This window comes from Podarcis melisellensis (genome assembly GCF_964234715.1).
Source record: "Podarcis melisellensis genome assembly, chromosome: 10".
Lineage (NCBI taxonomy): Eukaryota > Metazoa > Chordata > Lepidosauria > Squamata > Lacertidae > Podarcis > Podarcis melisellensis.
This window is the reverse complement of record NC_138542.1, coordinates 15,546,063-15,561,146: the sequence shown is the minus strand read 5'-3', so window position 1 is coordinate 15,561,146 and position 15,084 is coordinate 15,546,063. Positions and strand designations below refer to the sequence as shown.

The 15,084-nt window shown below is 44.2% G+C and overlaps 1 protein-coding gene across 1 annotated transcript in view; it reads right to left on the bottom strand.

Annotated features, from left to right (window-relative positions):
- The window catches only part of CERK (ceramide kinase), a 43,524-nt gene that overhangs the window by 12,513 nt on the left and 15,927 nt on the right, over positions 1-15,084 (bottom strand). The window contains exons 4-7 of the mRNA XM_081929161.1: positions 13,889-14,014; positions 11,585-11,648; positions 8,215-8,360; positions 737-811 (exon numbers count right to left, since the gene is read on the bottom strand). Of these exons, the coding sequence (XP_081785287.1) occupies positions 737-811; positions 8,215-8,360; positions 11,585-11,648; positions 13,889-14,014 (411 nt within the window). The remainder of the gene's footprint in view (positions 1-736; positions 812-8,214; positions 8,361-11,584; positions 11,649-13,888; positions 14,015-15,084) is intronic.

Here is a 15,084-nt window from a genome sequence, read left to right as displayed (position 1 = left end):
AGGACTAAACCGCTTCTGGCGCATGGAGCACCGTGACTCAAGCCAGAGTGCATGGAAACGCCCTTTACCTTCCCACCACTGCGGTACCTATTTATTTACTTGTGCTGGTATGCTTTCGGACTGCTAGGTTAGCAGGAGCTGGGACAGAGCAAAGGGAGTTTACAGGATTTGAACCGCCGACCTTACAATTGGCAAGCCCAAGAGGCTCAGTGGTTTAGACCACAGCGCTAGCCGCGTCCCCAAATCCAGCACTGAACTGAGAGATGAGGAGAGTATTTGCTGCATGACACTTCAGGTCTGTGAGAGTGGTGGAGAACAACTGCTCCGTGGAACTAATTCGGCCATTTGGGGGCAAACCACACTTAGCCTGCCAATCACCTGTCGCCATATGAACATCAGGCATGGGAAAGTTAAAATTATAGCTAACAGCTATGCTGAAAAGGTTTCTACATTGACTGACACATTAAGGCAGGACACCCCACAGAATTCAGGTGCCAGAAACAGCGTTAACTAATAATTGTTCATTTTAGGAACAATGCTTCTCTGTGACTGTCTGACAGAGCAATATTACATAACATGTATTCGTGCCATCACGGCACCAGTGAAATGGTCTCTGATGTGTACCCAGTCTGGGAGGGGGGGAAACATAACCGGAAAATACAGAAACAGTGTAAAATTGGTAGACATGCCCCTGGAAACGACACCCAGGGCACAAAATCTGTAGGCGGGGACTTACCCACAATGATATGCAAGGCTGAAGTTACTGGATCATTGATGCCAACCGTTGAATAGCAAACACAGTCCGTTGAACCTGGAAAAGGAATTTCACAGCACGGTGAAGACACATAAAGAAAGCAGCCATTGCTTTTCCCTACCCCCAAACCCACGATCATCTCTTGTCCCTATGAACTGGCTCACTTGCTTGAGTTATCTAGAGCTGTGCAATCTTGAAGCGCCAAGGTTCTGTGCTCTCTACTTCCGCTGTGTGCTTTGTAGGAGTGAGTCAGAGGATGAGAGAGAGGAAGGAACTACCTTAGGATGGTAAATAATTTTCCTTAGCTGCCTATGGTGCTCTGGGCGATCAGGCAGGAAGATATTTTGAGTGAGCACTGTAAGCAGGTAGCAACTCTTTCTGCAGTAGCCTTCCAGTAACCTTTCTGAGCTTTTCTGCAGAGCATCTTTACTCATTTCCAATCCGGTGATTCTAACTTAATGACAGGGATCTTCGAAACCCGTTGTGTGAATCCAAATCTGTACAATGTACTGTGACTTAAGGCAGATTCCTTTTGGACGTTCTCCTGCAAAAGCCTTGCTTTTTTAAAAAGAAAAGTATTAACGAATTAATAAATTTTACATTCCCCCGCCATCTTTCCTCCGAGGAGCTCAAGGTGGTCTGCATGATTTTCCTCCTCCCAAATTATCTACACAACCACCTTGCAGGCTTTTTAATTGAACTTTGTGATTTTACAGTTGTAATGCATTTTTTAGTCTTACTGCGTTGGATCTCTTGTACGCTGCTTAGAGACGACTGGGATCAAGTAGTTTACAAATAGTTGAAATAAATAGGTAATCCGGTGAGCTTTATGGCTGACTAGAGTATCTGAATTCTGGTCTCCTAGATCCTAGGCCAATGCTCTAACCACTACAGTGGTACCTCGGGTTAAGTACTTAATTCGTTCCGGAGCTCTGTTCTTAACCCGAAACTGTTCTTAGCTATTGGGGCCTCCCGCTGCTGCCGTAGCACAATTACTGTTCTCATCCTGAAGCAAAGTTCTTAACCCAAGGTACTATTTCTGGGTTAGCGGAGTCTGTAACCTGAAGCGTATGTAACCCGACGTACCACTGTACTTCACACTGTCTCTCAATACTTACTTCCGTGAGTCTTGCACGGCAGTACACAGATAAAAATGAATGACAGAAATACTGAATGCTTAAAATGTGCCGGAACTGGGAGTGACATTCCAGATAAGTCTTGACCAGCACAGAATAGACTGAAAGTATTACTTCCCACGATGCTTCTTTTAATGCAGCCTAAGATCGCATTTGCTTTTTTAGCAGATGCATCACACTGCTGGCTTGTGTTCAGTTTCGCAGCCAGTCAAGACCCCTGGATCCTTTTCACACGAGCCAGGCCTCCTCCATCTTTTGTTTCTGCTCAGCTTTGCAATGAAGTTCAATGCAGCTGTGTACGTTGACGTTCACCTTGTTGGTCTGCCTAGCATTCCAGACTTGAATCTGTTTTCTATGGTGTTCACGATCGGTCTCAGATTCAAGTCATCCACAAGTCTGCAGCACCTTTTCTGCATCCAGGTCATTTATAAACCTGTTAAATAGCACAGGTCCAAGAACTGAGCCCTGGAATTCCTGAAAACAGATGTATATCCCCCCCCCCCCCCCCGTTTCTCGGACATATACTAAGGAAAGCTGACTGCTCCATTTAGGTGACGTGTCAACGTTCGCTAGCGACTGTCTGAACTGTCAGACACTTTGGATTTTCCCCTCTTGGGGCTGTCTGCTTCCACATGCGAATGTCGACATATGCTGAATATCCAAAATGTGACGGAACAGGATGGAATTGCTTAGGGCATGGTAATGGCCCTGGGACAGCCGAATGTAGAATTTTCTTCCTTTCCACCCAGCAGATAGGAGAGACATTTCCTTCCCTCACCTCTCTCGCTAACCGTTTTATGCAGTTTGACAGGACGAAGTCGCGGTGTTTGCTTTCTCCTTGATAACTCAGGCAGGAGGGTCAACGCAATGTTTCGAGAGAGGTGTAGAGGGAGATTGATCTGTTGTTAAAGAGCTGCGGTGGAAATCCTTTTGTCAAGCTGGTGCTGTTTGTCCAGGGCAGAACAAAAGAATTAGGCTTAGTGTGTGCTTAAGCAAAATTTTGATTTGTCAGGCAGGTGGGTGGAATGAACGCGGCTAAACGGAGGGAAAAGACGGGAACAGTTTGAGCAGCCCTTTACAGAGCAGACCAGTGAATTCATACCAACGAAATCTCTGCAAGTTAATGAACATCAAGGTTATATCAAGCAGACATTTCTGACCCGGGGAGATACATCCACAACATTTTGAGTCTGAAAGCCAAGGTAATATCAAGCAGATATTTCTGACCCGGGGAGATACATTTTGACTCCGAAAGCCCACCCCAAACCCCCCGATTCAATTGGGTTGAATTTTGATTGCGGCACTTCTCTCCGTCTAATAAAAGCTGAAAATCATAATCGGACGTCCAAGCAACAGAAGTGTGTTTTTAAGGCAGAACGTAAGGAAATCAATCCATTGGGGAAAGAGTCATTCTGGAAACGAGACTGAAATTCAGAATGTAACTTAGTGCAAATAGGATAAAATAATGTGAAACTAATAACAGCCTTGTTAGCTTAGAAGCCCGACCTTCTCATCCTGGGTGTATGGGGACTAGGGAAGTTATTCCTTTTTGAGACCCTCCTCACTGGACAGCCGACCAATATAAGGAAGGACACCCCCCACAAAATGTGGGGAATGGTGGCTGGGAGAGGGCTTTCTCTGCAACAGGCCCTAAAACTGTATAAGTCCCTCCCCATAGAGGTACGACTGGCATATTTGTTCTGTAGTGTCTGCTGCATGCCAAAAACACACTTCCGGCCTTTGACGGTTAAGTTATTTTGTTTTGTGGGACAAAACAAATTTTGTTTTGCTGAATGTATATTGTTTTCTGTGTGCTTTACATGGGGTTTCCCCGATCATATAATTGTTTTAATTACTGTATATTATATTCTTGCAACAAGCCCTGGGTGAATGGCAGGTGAGGAATGCTATTTTAAAAATTAACTAATTAAATAATATGACCGTGACAGAAACCCTGCTAGTGAAAAACAGGTTTCTGAGTTTTGTCCTGGCATATGACAAGCCCTGTTTAAACTGACAATTACCATATTTTTCGCTCTATAACACGCACCCGACCATAACATGCACATAGTTTTTAGAGAAGGAAAACAAGAAAAAAAATATTCTAAATGAAACAGCGGATGTATGATTTTTGTGGTTCATGCTGTGGCCACAGACATGTGATCTGACAGTGAGTTTGGGGTAGCCCAATGCAAAAATCCTGAGGATCCATGTGGATCTGTGCTTTGTAACCACATTTTAAGTGGGGAGGGAAGGAAAAGCACTCAAGGGACAAGGAACACACATGGGGTGGGTGGAGAAGGATGCTGCTAATAATGCAGAAGAGGGGTATAAGAGGAGAAGGCTCCTCTCCTCTCCCGCTTTGCTCCTTTAAAGAAGCAGGCTCTCTGTCCCTCTCTCCTCCCCACTCAGCGGCTCTTCTCCCGCTTTGCTGTTTCAAAGCGAGCCACGGAGGAGGGAAGGAAGGGGAACCATGGATCCTCTGCTCACGACTGCAGCAGATCCCCCCGCCATCCGTAGGCATTCGCTCCATAACACGCACAGACATTTCCCCTTACTTTCTAGGAGGAAAAAAGTGAGTGTTATGGTGCAAAAAATACCGTAATTTATATGCCAAAGGTACATCGGTTTTCTGGTGAGCCAGTGTTCACCATTGAGCTTTTTTAAAAAATAAAAAATGAGTAGTAGATTATACACCCTGTGAGTGGCACTATTCAGTTATATATCCCTTCAGTGAGAGGTAGTAGCAGCTGCCACCATCACAATCTCCTTCCACGGAAAGGCCGATGGCAGTAACTCAAATTGCTGCCTAGCAACAAGGAGTGACGGCAAGGCCAATTCCCTCAGCTTCCTGGGACCAATGCTCCTCTCCTTTGCCCATAGGTCATAGGGGCTGATGGGAGCTGGACTTCGAAATATGTGGAGGCCACCGGCTTGGAGAAGGCTGGACTACTGCATCAGTGCACTACATGGGCTGCCCTTGAAGATGGTTCGGGAACTGCAGCTAGCCCAAAACACAACCGCGAAGCTGTGATCCCTGGGACCAGGCACTGTGATCGCGGTACACTTGTGCTCGGTCAACTGTGCTGGCTCCCAGGTCATTTCAAGTCTTCAAAAATTGCTTGGGGGCTTTAAGGTCCTTCATGGTTTGGGGATGCCAGACTTTTTTCCTTGCACGCCTGCCCATGCTGTAAGACTTACAACAGAGGACCTTCACTGGGTGTCTAAGGTGTGGCAAGTATCTGTGCCACAAGCGAAGACCTTTTAAAAATAAAGGAGAATAATAAATCCCGGCTTTTAGACTCTATGTCATGGGTAGGCAAACTAAGGCGCGGATTCCGTCAGCTCTGACCCCTGGTTGATGGGCGTCGGTGAAGTTCAACAACAGGTGATCTGCTCTTTATCTATTCTAAGGCATGGGTAGGCAAACTAAGGCCCAGGGGCCAGATCCGGCCCAATCGCCTTCTAAATCCGGCCCACAGACAGTCCGGGAATCAGTGTGCTTTTACCTGAGTAGAATGTGTCCTTTTATTTAAAATGCATCTCTGGGTTATTTGTGGGGAATAGGAATTTGTTCTTTTTTTCTTTTCAAAATATAGTCTGGCCCCCCACAAGGTCAGTGGACCGGCCCCCTGCTGAAAAAGTTTGCTGACCTCTGAATGTTACAGTTGCTTTTCTCCTACTTTGCATTTGCTCTTACATCTGAAGGCGAGCCTGTTTAGGATAGTTTTTAGTGTCCGATGTTTTATTGTGTTTTTAATATTCTGTTGGGAGCTGCCCAGAGTGGCTGGGGAAATCCTGCCAGATGGGTGGGCTATATATAAATAAATAAATAATAATAATTATTGTTGTTGTTGTAGTTGTTGTTGTAAAGGTAAAGGAACCCCTGACCGAGAGAGCCAGCGTATAGCTTCCGGGTCATGTGGCCAGCATGACTAAGACGCTTCTGGCGAACCACAGCAGGGCACAGAAATGGCATTTACCTTCCCGCCGGAGTGGTACCTATTTATCTACTTGCACTTTGACATGCTTTTGAACTGCTAGGTTGGCAGGAGCAGGCACCAAGCAACGGGAGCTCACCCCGTCGTGGGGATTCGAACCGCCGACCTTCTGATCGGCAAGTCCTAGGCTCTGTGGTTTAACCCACAGCGTCACCCGCGTCCCTATTATTATTATTATTATTATTTCTTCTTCTTCTTATTATTATTTCTTCTGCTGCCTATGTTTTAATGCTTTTGTCTTAATTTGTTTAGCACCATTTTAAACTTTTTGTCAGTTTCCCTGGGAAGCTGTTGAAAGGAGAATTATAAATCATGTCCATAACCAAATAAAAATAAAGAGACTAGTTTGGAGGATACTTCCCAATTTAAAAGGAAAGTGATAGATTGAGGGCTCATGGGGCAGGTGTGAGGTCCAAACTATTCCTAGCAAAATCCACCAAGATGTGTTCTTGCTTTAGACTAAATCCTGACGTGTCCATAGCTCTCGAAATAGAATTCGCTAGGAACACACTTTCAGGCAAACCTGAAAGGCTTGCCTTTACATATAAGTAAAAGGACTAGGGTTTGTTCCAGTGAGAATAGACAGTCCTGGAAAACACATGTCTAGGGTACTAACAGCCCACAAACAACAAACAATGAGACAATGTTAAATCTTCACAAAAGACAAAACAATCTAAATCTAAAACGTAGCCCAAACACTATAAATTTGCTAAAGCAATGTAGAATAAATGCAGGATGGTAATCCTGCGCTGTCCTATTTGCTATAAGCTCCCTGAACTATGGAGGGACAGCGATGGAAAACTGGGATGCTGTTCCTGAACATAGGATTCCAGGCTCCTTTAAATAAGGTCCTTCTGGGGTAAAACTGGCTGGCCCAAGAGAAAGGGGAAGAATGCTGGTGATAATTGGGTGGCAACACGAGAACGGGGCCTTCTCTGTAGTGGCTCCCATTTGTGGAATGCTCTCCCCAGGAAAGTTCACCTGGCACCTTCATTATACACCTCTCGGCACCAGGCAAAAACGTTCCTTTTTAACCAGGCCTTTGGTTGATCTGATTTACATCTTATGCCCTTAAAAAAAATATATATATATTTTTTGGTGGGGGGCTATTAGATTGTTATTTTTATTTATATTACGTATTTTGTGGTTGTTGTTTTTATTTTTATTCTGTCAACTGCCCTGAGACCCCTGTGTATAGGGCGGTATATAAATTTTAATAATAATAATAATAATGATGAAAGGCTCTATTATCTCACATACTCTGTGTCCTTAAATCTTAATATGCCATAACAGTTAGGGCTGATCGCACATCCAGCCATGTAGAATTATCGCACGGAAGAGAAAAAGAGCAGGATGATATCTGCATGCTCCAGTCTCTGACCTCTATGTATCCATCCATTATCTGTGAACAGAGCCACTCATGGGTTTGGCTAAACGCACAGAGGTTGGGGTGATGGAGGTCTGGCAACAGGTTGTGATCCTGTCGTTTCCCTTCACGTGCTCCTTTTTACACAGATACAGACAACGTCGAAATACCAGTGAAGGGGTTTCCCAAACCCCAAGCTGACTGTGCAGACAGTTTTAAACTGCACCAAAATCCCTATTGTTCCTTAGCTAAAATGCATAAACTTGAGCCGTTGAGCAAATGCATAACAAGAACACAGCTCTCTCCTTTATCAGTTTGTGACGTCAAGGATGACCCTGACTGTACCAGTAAGAACAGAGAAAACACGTCTGTGCCATATCATATGTTCTGACCACAAAGACGCACAGACCCAAGTCTGGGAACAACGCCAGAGTGTGTTCTCAGAAATGGTGACCTCTGGCTCCAAGATAAGAGTAGGAACAGGAATATCCTTTTATGGTCAGGAGTGCAGGAAGGAAATCCCTTTTATGGTTAAGAATGCCGGAGCAGGAACATATGTGATGTCAACCTGCGTGTATAGGCTGACGTGGTTGGATTCCTGGGGAAGGAGAGAGAGGGTGTCTGGAGGATATATATACTGCATAAAACTTCTCATTTCTTTGGACTTGCTGTGGACACACCACGCAGGTGCCTTTCTGCTGTTCCGGAGAGCAGAAATAAAGAACTCTTTCTCTGAACCAACCCTCGGTGTCATTGGACTTCCTTCTTCCTGTCCGGGAGCAATGCAGACCCAATGGGTGAACTCCAATAAGGCTACACCAGCAGCCAATTTGCGCCCATGTTGTGATTCTAGGCTAGGTTCCTTGCCGCACAACCTGGGGGCTGATGAAACATGTAATAAATTATAACCGCAATATAATGACGTATGGCGAAAGTGAGCCGTTTTGCAATTCTTACCAGCTGGGATTATGCCAATCCTGATATTGCATTGGACTAATGGTGCTTTGGGGTTATTTTGATCTATGCCAGAATCCTTCTGCGTTCTTCCAATCAAACCATGCATCACTTCATTGAACATGCCGTCCCCACCAACACAAACAACACTGCCGGAAAATACACAAATTAAAATGCACACTCACAGCAAAACGAAGGAATCAACAAATATGTCAAACACTCCCGACACAATAGAGATGGTTCGCTTTATCAAGGAAGAAAGAAAAACCTCCCTTATCAAGTTCTTCAGGCTGGTTTACTGTGTGTCTTGAATTAATCCATTCAAAATGTAATTTCAGATCATAGAACAGTTGTAAACCTGTTTTAGAGGGGGGGGCAGGGTTGGGGCTAATTGTAAAATAATTCTCCCCTAGTTTCTGCTGTTCCTTTGCGAATACTCACAGACATCAGTTTAAAACAAAACAGTAAACACAAGGCAGACATCAACATGGAATACTGTTCTTCCAAATTACGGATATTTCACCTAATGAGTTACCATTCATAATCTCCCCATCTTATCATCTTACAGCTGGGCTGCTGTTCTGAAGATTTAGCAAGAGTTCGTGAGCGACTGAATGGTCCTTTCAGCGATCCCCCAGGTGTACAAATGGCTGGGAGATCGTTTAATGACCCAGCCACATTGGCAGGGACTAATCCTGTGGATATTTCTATTCAAATTGCTCACCAGTTGGTACTGCAAGATACCTTGGTTCTCAAACACCTTGGCTCTCAAATGCCTTGGTTCCCAAACGCCAAAAACCCGACAGTAAGTGTTCTGGTTTTCTAACGTTTTTCAGAAGCCAAACATCTGATGCAGCTGTCGTCCATTGTTTCCGGGGCGCCTACACCAATCAGAAGCTGCGCCGTGGTTTTTGAATATTTCAGAAGTCAAGCAGACTTCCGGAATGAAGTTTGGCGCTTTTGTTTTTGCCATTTATTTTGCATTTTTGTTTCTGAGGCTTTTTCGGTTAATTTGTTTTTGTGACTGTGTGGAACCCAGTTCAGCTTCTGGATTCAGCTATTGATTGTGTGACTGCAGAAATGGATAAAAGCCCCCCATCCAAACAATGACTATCATCAGTGCAGGTAAGAATTAACTTTTTTAAATCATCTACAATACTGTCTTATTTATTTTATAGTACAGTACATTGATTATTGCTTTCATTTTATGGATCAATGGTCTCGTTAGATAGTAAAATTCATGTTAAATTGCTGTTTTAGAGGATGTTTTTAAAAGTCTGGAACGAATTAATCTGTTCTGAATTACTTTCTATGGGATAGTGCACCTTGGTTTTGGAACGCTTTGGTTATGGAACAGACTTCTGGAATGGATTGTTTGAGAACCAAGGTACCATTGTACCGGCTTTCTGCAATGGGGGAAATCTTCATTTGGGAAAGTTTTCAAGGAATGCTGAGCTGCCAGCTTGATCCCTGTTCATGTGATGTTTAAACGCACAGCAGAAACGAGAGTTAATTCGTTAGAGGCGGCTGAATTCTCCTACAGTTCAATAGCTGGCTGTGATATGTCGCAGAGACCGACAGAAAGCTCTACATGTCACATTTGGATAACAGGAAAGCCATCATCTCATCTAGCTCTGTATTTGCTGCCTCATCATCTGCTGTGAGATATCTGCCTATATTTGAAAAGACAAATTGAAACACATTTTCCCCCCTACCACAACTGCATTATCGTGAGCATCCGCTGCTCAAAGTTAACACCTCCTATCCAAAGCTCTCTCTTACATTCGTGAGACCAAAGGGACAAAGACAGCAAGCGGAAATGATGCAGGATTGGTATAGAACGCTGGTAATTTGTCTGCTTGTAACCGCCGGCCGATCTGTCTATAACAACTAGAGCGTCCATATATTCTGAGCCTCAGGAATGATCCAGGACGCCTGTCCCGTCCTACAACCATTTCCATGCCCGGCGTAATTGGAATCTCAATACTATTTGACTCGGCGTTGTAGTAATTAGGGGAGGATTAATGCACGAGGAATTGTGACTTGGTGAGAAGGCCTTGTATTAGCAGGGCACATGGCGGTTTAATTAATCTCCGTCTTAGCGGGCACGGCAGAAGCAGCGAATTAGCATTACTATACCAGGTGCCCACAATCCTGAGATCTGTGTGTGTGTTGCAGGATTCGGGGAGGAGGGAAAGAGAGCTGGGAATGCAGGCAACGCTCTTCCATCGCCAGCAAAAGACAAGCCCTGCTATATGCATGGACCAGTTCTCAGTTCTGTTGGATTATAGCCTGTATGTGCAGAAATAGGAGAGCAGAAGGGAAATTACCATATTTTTCGCTCTATAAGATGCACCAGACCACAAGACGCACCTAGTTTTGGGAGGAGGAAAACAAGAAAAAAAATATTCTGAATCTCAGAAGCCATAACAGCAAGAGGGAAAGCAGCAATCCCTCTTGCTGTTCTGGCTTCTGTGATAGCTGTGCAGCCTGCATTCGCTCCATAATATGCACACACATTTCCCCTTACTTTTTAGGAGGGAAAAAGTGAGTCTTATAGAGCAAAAAAATACGGTAGCTTGCTTGGGGATATCCCCCCACAGCCCAACACATCTTCCTCCCAAAGGGCGATTAGAATTGGCTAAACTTTCTGAGAATATACCGGTGAGGATTATAAACATGCACAATGATAAATAAATGTGCTACGCCATCGATAAGAGGGCATCATTAGGCATTACAAAGCGTTCCTGGAAGATTTATGGGCCGAGAGGAACTTGTTTCACTGGGCATCAATTAAGGCATCGCCGTTTTTCACGCGTCTCCTAAATTATCAGAAAGCAACAAGCATTTGAGCAGCACGCTCTGTAGTCTGGAAAACTAGCTGCTAGAGGACCATGAAAATTTGGGTCCTGGGCTTCTGGGACTCGTCTACCCACATGTTATCTGAAACCAAAGCGTTGCATTGGTCGCCAGATGTGAAATACCGGTATGTTGGCATTATTTTCAACGCTCCTACGCCACTAGAGAAAATGCAAGGTGTGCCAAAGCCCACTTGGCAGTACGATGCCCCGATGGTTTCAAAACATCACAGGGACATCTCTGTCCCCTAAGACTACAATACTAAGCAGGCTCTCTTTGGGGTTCGTTTATGAATCGATCGGGACTACGGCTTCAGTAGGTGCCTGGGAATAAGGTCAGAAAGAGAGGCCCTAAATCAGGTGGCTGAAGCAAGCTCCTCGCAGCAATCTGCAGACTAAAAGGGATTCCCAAATTATTGGGCAGTCATTCCAGTTGTCTATTAAGCAGGGCACATGCAGACTGTGTACTTTATCTTAAAAAACAGATTAGAGAAAGAGAGAAAGAGAGAACTTACCCATCGTATTTCTCTAGATTAACTTCAAGTAAGTTATCCCTAGCATGATTAGCGCGTTCAGTGACTGAGGGGGGAAAAGAAAGGAACAAACAGCTTTAGGACATAATATTAAAAGGAGGATCATATGCGCACATAAATGGCTAAGAAAGCGAGAAAACTACTGGTTTATGACCATTTTGGTTCCTGACACTTATTGTTGTTGCAGCTGCCTGAGGGAGGATTGTGATAAACCATATCATATTTGACCAAGAAGCAGCTCCACCCATGGTTACGTAGGGTGTCATCAAGGACTAACCCATCTATTTTACGTACTGTAACTCTGCTGCCATTTTTTATTGATTACAATTTGGTAATCATTCGCTGCAATTGCTGAGAGTGAATTCCTGTTAAAATAACCTGCTGTTATTTTGAGAGTTCATCTTGCAGTGCATTATTATATTCTTATGGGTTATTTATTGCTTTATTCAATACAAGATCATTTAAAATACAGGGGTTTTTTGTGATCAGGTTGTGTGATCTTTGTTGCGTGTTCTGTTGTTTCTTCTGCCTGCAAACCACCTTGTGTATAGCAATATAGGAAGCCGTTATAGAATGCAGGTATGGCTCATTCGTGAAACAGGGCAGGGCTGCAGTAGACTCGCCTCCTTGGGCAAACTGCAATCACAACGTACACTGCCACAATTATGGCATGCCAGATGATTACGGGCTTATGAACCCAGATGACCAGGAAAGGGGAACCCTGTGGTGGACTCCCATCAGCCCCAGCCAGCGTTCCCAATGATTCAAGGATGATGGGAAACATCAAGACAACCCATAGCTGTCAACTTACAGATTTGAAAATAAGGGACCAGCAGCCTCAAAAATAAGGAATCAGCAGCCAAAATAAGGGATTTTGCGGGCACAGGTATGTTCAACTTCTGAGCCCCTCTGAGCCAAAGGCAGAAAGCCCTGCCAGCAGCCAAACGAAGCCTGAAGCTCAAGGTAAAACCACTGTCACCTCTCCGCTGGGAAGCGCTGAGCAAAGGCGAGTCCCTAGGCAACGCAGCCGATTTGATCAGCACAAGGTATGCAAGCTCCACCCCCCAGTCGTTCTTAAGACTCCTTATTGGGTGAGCAATGCAGCCAAGCAACACAGCAATGAGATCCAACCCCAGAGGCTGGATGTGGAAATGCAGCTGGGATGTGGAATCTGCACCATGGTTTGTGCAATCAGAACCAGTGAAGGTCCTGTGTGAGTGTCTGGAGGCGGTTGGAGGATGGATGGCGGCTAACAGATTGAGGTTGAATCCTGACAAGACAGAAGTACTGTTTTGGGGGGACAGGAGGTGGGCAGGTGTGGGGGATTCCCTGGTCCTGAATGGGCTAACTGTGCCCCTGAAGGACCAGGTGCGCAGCCTGGGAGCCATTTTGGACTCACAGCTGTCCATGGAGGCGCAGGTCAAAACTGTGTCCAGGGCAGCTCCATCTGGTACGCAGGCTGAGACCCTATATGCCCACAGACTGTCTTGCCAGAGTGGTGCATGCTCTGGTTATCTCCTGCCTGGACAACTGCAATGTGCTCTATGTGGGGCTACCTTTGAAGGTGACCCGGAAACTACAACTAATCCAGAACGCGGCAGCTAGACTGGTGACTGGAAGCTGCCACCGAGACCATATAACACCGGTCTTGAAAGACCTACATTGGCTCCCAGTACGTTTCCGAGCACAATTCAAAGTGTTGGTGCTGACCTTTAAAGCCCTAAACGGCCTTGGTCCAGTATATCTGAAGGAGCGTCTCCACCCCCATCGTTCTACCCGGACACTGAGGTCCAGCACCGAGGGCCTTCTGGTGGTTCCCTCACTGCGAGAAGCCAAGTTACAGGGAACCAGGCAGAGGGCCTTCTCAGTAGTGGCACCTGCCCTGTGGAACTTCCTCCCACCAGTTGTCAAAGAGAAAAACAACTACCAGACTTTTAGAGGACATCTGAAGGCAGCCCTGTTTAGGGAAGCTTTTAATGTTTGATGTATTACAGTATTTTAATATTTTTTTGGAAGCCGCCCAGAGTGGCTGGGGAAGCCCAGCCAGATGGGCAGGGTATAAATAATAAATTATTATTATTATTATTATTATTATTATTATTATTATTGGGTTGCGTTGCGGCACAACTTTCCTTACCGGAATCAAGAAACTCCTTGCATAGGTTCAGTGGCAAACCTCTGTTGCGTAACAGCATTGACATGGAATTAAGTTAAAGGAAGTTCTTTCTAAAACATGCACGAGATGAAGGAACGCGTTTTATAACAGACCATTTCCACATTACTCACCTATAACATCTGTTGAAATGGAGGCTAAGCTAAACAATGGAGCTACCTTTTGTTCATAGATCTTCTCTCCTTGTTTTTTCCCACCGTACGGATTAATATATACAAGCAAGTGCTTTGGTCTAGAGGCTGCCAAAGTGAAAAAGGGTATACCAGTTAAAACTAAATAGTTTTTAGGATTATTCACTCCTCAATTCCTTCATGCGCATCAGCGGGTTGTTTTGTTGTTCATTGGAAATAATGATTCAAATGTAATAAACGCTATCATGACTGAACAGAATACCAAAAGATTCTCACAAACTTTCAGTCATTTTTTATTTTATTTTTTGGCATTTTAAGCCCTATTCCAGCATTCTTTCCCTTTTTCAGTTTTTTTAAAAGGTGTTCAAGGAATAGGCCAGAAAAGGAATAAGGGTGCATGATTTTTTGGGCGATATGTATAGTTAACTGAACTATAATTACTTTGGATAATTTTTTCCCATTTTCCTCCAATAAATTCAAGCCAGCCAGGCTATTTCTTCTCCCCCCTTTTATTTATTTAACACTTTATTAACCACAGTTACATCATACATCAAAGACATCTGTAAATCAAACTCATCAAGATAAAAATTCCATCCAAGAGGTACAGGATATATTTTCATAAATTTGACTACCCGTCCTTCTCAACATCTTTTCACTCTAGTAAACCTGTTGCCTAAATTTATCAGCAAAATCATAATAAAATATTAATATGCATCTATGTGTATTATATATCTGTTTTAACCCATTTAACCTTTATTTACAGAGCTTATTCAAAAGCTGTTACCAAATTCAGATTGCAACACTTATTTTTTAAGTAACTTTCCAGGTTTCCAGTTATCAATGAACTCCTGTTTTTTCTTATCTTTCATCTTCTTCTCCTACACTTATGTCCCAGATGGTACTAGACTTCATGTATCATCCTTGACCAATGGCCCTGCTGGCCGAGGCTGCTGAAAGTTGGAATAATGCCACAGGAGAGGACCAGAGATTCTCCATCCCTAGTCTACAACAGGGCCATGTTAACACTATACATTATTTCTCTGCCTGGGGCTACAGTTCCCAAAATTCCCTGCAAAGAAGGATTGATTGTTAAACCGATCTGGGAATTGGTAGCTCTAGGAGGCAAATGGCGGTTCCTAACGACTCTCAGCACCTGTAACAAACCCCTTGCCCTGTTT